General features: G+C 50.1%; 1 protein-coding gene across 1 annotated transcript in view; it reads right to left on the bottom strand.

Moving 5' to 3' along the window:
• Positions 1–2,924, bottom strand: part of NR2F1 (nuclear receptor subfamily 2 group F member 1) — a 9,690-nt gene extending 6,766 nt beyond the window's left edge. Inside the window, exon 1 of the mRNA XM_069962915.1 lies at positions 1,118–2,924. Coding sequence (XP_069819016.1) covers positions 1,118–1,553 — 436 coding nt within the window. The 5' untranslated portion in view covers positions 1,554–2,924. The remainder of the gene's footprint in view (positions 1–1,117) is intronic.
• Positions 2,925–5,070: the final 2,146 nt, after the last annotated feature.

Genomic DNA, 5,070 nt, shown 5'->3' with positions numbered 1-5,070 from the left:
GTAGGAAAGCTTGCTGTGTGTGCCATGAGTGTGCCTGCTGGAGAGGGAATGCCCACAGCTTAGATGCTAAACACTATTCATTAACTGCATGGATGCTGAGCTTATTTATGCTGCAACTTCCTAAAGCTGACCAAAGTGTGTGTGTGTGTCTGTGTGTGTGTGTGTGTGTGTGTGTGTGTCTGTGTGTGTGTCTGTGTGTGGTGATAGTGTCCTGCAAACAATAACACCTGGAATACACTTTATTCTACATGGCTATATAGAAATAAAGTTACAAGCCAGGGCAGCCTGGTCACATAAGCTTGGCCTGAATTTTTAAATCTTAATTTTAATTTTTAATAATTAATTTAGTGTGAGGTAGAAAACAACTCAGACCATCCCCCTACAATGACATGAAATGTTTTCTCTGGGAACAAGACTTTTTTTTTTTTTTAATTCACTCAGTTCAGACCTGGGTATTTCTTTACTTGCCAGGACATTTCTAATCACATTTAAGTTAAAGACAATTCTCCCCATCTGGCTGCATATTGTAGACAGTCAGTATTCTAGTATTATTATTATTATTATTGCTATGGTCAGATAAAAGCCTGGAGTTTAATGGGAGAGGAGCGCCAAATGGAGACAATCTAATATTCTGTCGCATCTCTAAATGGCTCATTAATTATGTTGTATCCCCCACCACCCCCCTCCCGAATTATTCTCCTTTTTTTTTTTAGATAAGAAGAAGAATGGAATAAAAGGAAAGCACTGGAAATGCTAACAGTGTATTCTTATGGAAACTTTCCCAGGATGGAGAACAATATAGGACAAGGCCATATCTCGCTTAGGACGAGGGGGCATCGTAAGGACTGTGAGGGGCCACATAGATCCAGGGGGGGGGGGGCACTGCTCCTGACTATATGTGTGTGTATTGGTTTAATGATGACAGTAAAAATAAAAAGAATGGAATAAGCACATGTAATAAGGAGAATCAGCCAACATCCCACAGCATGTTCCCATAGACAAAACACACAGACACTCACACACATAGGGAGAGCTGGCGTATTCTTGCCCTATCCCTCCCAGCAGGCACACACACACCTAGCAGCACACACATGATGGGCACAGAAGAAATATTCACCTTCCCTCCTCATGCCCACTTTCAGGCACTTCTTGAGCCGGCAGTACTGGCACTGGTTGCGGTGGTGCTGGTCTATGGGACAGTTCCTATTGGCACGACATGTGTAGGTTAAGTTCCTGCGGACGCTCCTCTTGAAGAAACTTTTGCAGCCCTCGCAGGTGAACTGGCCATAGTGTTTGCCGCTGGACTTGTCCCCGCACACCACACACTCGATGTGCTGCTGCTGGCTCTGGCCTGAGCCCTGCTGGCCCTTGTCTCCAGCCGCGCCCGGGGTGGAAGGGGGGCCCGGCTGGCTGGGGGTCTGCGGAGTGTGGGGGGCTTGCTGCTGCTGCTGCTGATCCCTGGCAGGCTGCGTTGCCCCTGGGTTAGGGCCTCCTGGGTTCCCCCCGGCCACGTCTTCCTGCGGATCTCTCCAGCTGCTAACTACCATTGCCATATCTCGGGCCCAAAAAGTGCTGGGGAGCGAGGTCTGGGGGGATTTTATTTTGGAGGAGAAGAAGAAGCTGGCGGTCTCTGCCGTGGTTGCCGCTGATGGGAGCCGTTTCCTTGGATTTGCTTTGCAGGGATTTCCCCCCTTCTTTGCACAGAGCAGAAATGTCTCCTATGTAGAAAGAGGCGCTAGAAGGGCAGAGCGGTGGTGGCCGCTGCTGCCGGCGGTGGTGGAGGCGGAGGTGGCGGGGGATGCAGGCACCGTGCAGCCGGGCCCCCTCCCTGTCTTGTCTCCACTGCCGCCTGGGATGACTGCTCTCCGGGCTGCAGGCTCGCGCTGGCTCGGGAGGAGGAAGGTGCAGCGTCAGATCAGGCTGCTGGGGAGGCGGCAGGGTTGTCAGCCCCGATCTCCCCAGACATAGGACAGGGGCAGGAGCACGCTTCTCCCTCACTGCCGCGGCCGCTTCTCCCTCACTGCAGCCGCTTCTCCCTCACTGCAGCCGCTTCTCCCTCACTGCAGCCGCCGCCGATACAACGGAGCGAAGAAATCTTAAACAAACACTCAGAAGCCGACGAGGGATTGTAAGTGTCCAGGGGGCCACATCCAGGGCAGCGCGCAGCCAGCCATTCAGAGCTGATCCTTGGAGCCTCAGCCAGAGGTTCAAGACACTTCCCCTTTCTCCTTTGATTTTTTTTCTCTCCTCTGTCTATTTTGCTTTTATGATGTCAGGAGGACAAATAATCCTCGTTCTGTCATTAGATGAGCAAGTGCCACATTGTGGGGGGGAAAACAAAGTAACAATCCAAAAGTGTGCAGCCAACAACAAACAGGAGCACCTTACTCCTCTTCTTCTTCTTCTTCTTCTGCTGCTTCCTCTTCTTATTCTTGGAGATAGCTTACAATCATCATCATCATCGTCGTTCACCAGCTTTCTCTATTTATCTTTTTTTTTTCTTCTCTCTTTGAAGTCTGGGAAAGTCAATGGTGGAAGCTGTTGTCCTCTTGATGCAGGAGAAGAAAATCATCAAATATAATAATAGATAATAAAAAATAAAATAAAATAATGAAATCAAAGTCTATGTCTAGGACGATGAGGAAGCCAGTGGTAGGAGCTGAAGGTTCTGTTGCTGGAATGGAGTGAAAGAGGTAAGGGGTAAAAAAAAAAAGAGAAAAGGAAAAAAAAAAAAAAAAAAACACACTCACTCACTGACTGACACACTCACACACACAGAGACAGGCTCATAGAATATGCAATAAAGAGAGAGAGAGAGGGAGAGAGTGAGGGGGAAAGAGAGGGGGATAGAGAGAATGGCACAGAGAGAGACACACAACAAATGGAGAATGCCTTATAACGGGAGGACCGGCACAGCAATGTTTCCGAAAGGGGGATCTGCGCGAATGTCTGTATATAGTGAACTTTGACACTACTATTGAAAGTGACACGTTTCTATGGAGATCTCTGCCTTATATGGAGCTGATGTCAAGGAGCCAAGCGAGGGGCTGCTGGCAACTGATAATCAAAGGCGACTGACTGGTCAGAGCCCCCAATCGGGGGGGAGAGGAGATGGGAGGCTAAGGTTAGCCACGCCCCCTGCTCCTCATTGGCCGGATGGCTGCTGCTGCTGCTGCCTTTCTTCCTTTCTCTCTCCTCTTTGCCTTGTTACCTATGGCTGGGGCTGCAAGGAGGGGAGGCAGGGGAGGGGGGGAGGAGGGGGAGGCGGCTGCAGTGACAAGCACACTGTTCATTCACAGCGCCTCTACCCGCTGCTATTTACTTTCAGAGCTGATTAGTATGGGTCGTCTATGGGCTCAGCAGAACAAAAATACTCCACTTGGGGTGGGGTGGGGGTGGGGAGTAGGGGGGCTTGGGGGGTTAGAGAAGAAATTAGGAGAAGTTAGAGAATGAAGATGTAAAAATGAAGACACTATTTAGAATCATGTCTCCCCCCCCTCCTTCTCCTCCCCTCCCCTTCTCTCTGGGTGACAAAAGTCACAAACTTAAAGGAGAACGCACACAGCTTATAAAAGTGAGGGTACACACTCATATAGTGACCGAGATTTGGCTGATTTCTTTTACCTTTATCCCCACAGAAGATCACTGGGGGTGGGGGTGGGGGTGGGGGGGGTCTATAACCCCCAGACTCTAAGGGAACAATAGATGACTTTGCCCATTAGAGGTGATGTTTACTGCCCCTTTAAATATATATATATATATATATAGCTATATTCTACATCTAGCAGGTTAGGAGAAGGTGGCAAAGTTGTCAGTCCTGTAGTCAGGCAGCCTGAGCAGCAATGTTACAATAATTCTTAATGAAACAATGCTCAGCTCTCTTTTTGTTGTCTGCTTTGTGGAGGAGTCCCAGGATCAGGCCTGGCTGCTTGTCACAATTGCTGGATCGGGCTGCCATCTAGCGTACAGTAAGCGAGCACATCCTCCGTACTATACAGCACATCCTCCGTCCTATACAGCACAGCCTCCGTCCTATACAGCACAGCCTCCGTCCTATACAGTGCCTGCCTGGGAGAAGCAGCAGCCAGCTCTCCGCATGGGGATCACTGGCATCCACACTCACCTTGCTGCACTGCCAAGCACCTGCGCAAACTTCCCTCCCCTGAGTGTGAGTGTGCACCCTGCGGCCAGTGCACAGCTACCTGCACACACATTGCACACACAGCTCTGCTGAGCAGCAGCAGCCACAGAGCCCCCTCTCCCCAGTCACATCGGGCTGGGACAGGAGGGGGAGGGGATGGGGTCAGCTGAATCTATTAATGACAGTTTCGGATCATTTCCAACCGAATAGTTACCGGCTATTTCTTGCCCGAAATAATGAAGAGAGTGTGAGTGGCGCCCCCCTGTACTAGAGCCACAGCCGGAGGGACGAGCGGTCAGTATGCACGGCGGTGTAAACTCTGCGCCGGCTCCTGCTGCAGCAAAGGTGAAACGAATAAGATTATAGCGGACAAAAGGCTCAGCTCCCGAGCATCATTGTGGCCAGGAGGTGCGGCGCCCGAGCATCATTGTGGCCAGGAGGAGCGCCCCCCGAGCATTACTGGGGCCAGGAGATGCGGGCGCCGGTGCCGGGCACTCAGCTCCCATCCAGCCGTGCAGCAGCCCAGGGAGCGGACATGGCAAGTACTCACTGCCCCCACTATGTAACTGTATTGTGGCCACATTGTTGTATTTTCAGCAAATTAGTTACTTTGTACTGCTTGTTTATAGAACACTGTCACATGACTTCCTATAAGTGTATTTGTGAATGGTCTCTTCTCTTATTGCTCTTACACACAGACACATTGCATATAGATAGCAGGACACTGGTGGAAATATAGGTGTAGAGGACTCAGAAGCCTCTATATCCTAAAGATCAATGCAAGTGACTGTATATATGGGATAGTGTCACTTGTAGATACACAGGGGACCTCATGCTGACCAGCTCCTCTTCTCCTCATTGTCCCTATGAAGTGTATATGCCAGCTCCTCCATGTGCTGCTTCACTACTGTAAACTTTTCCAGGCACTC

This window comes from Dendropsophus ebraccatus, chromosome 3 (genome assembly GCF_027789765.1).
Source record: "Dendropsophus ebraccatus isolate aDenEbr1 chromosome 3, aDenEbr1.pat, whole genome shotgun sequence".
NCBI classification, from domain to species: Eukaryota; Metazoa; Chordata; class Amphibia; order Anura; family Hylidae; genus Dendropsophus; species Dendropsophus ebraccatus.
Note: the sequence above shows the minus strand (reverse complement) of the source record. Positions and strands in the feature narration are given on the sequence as shown.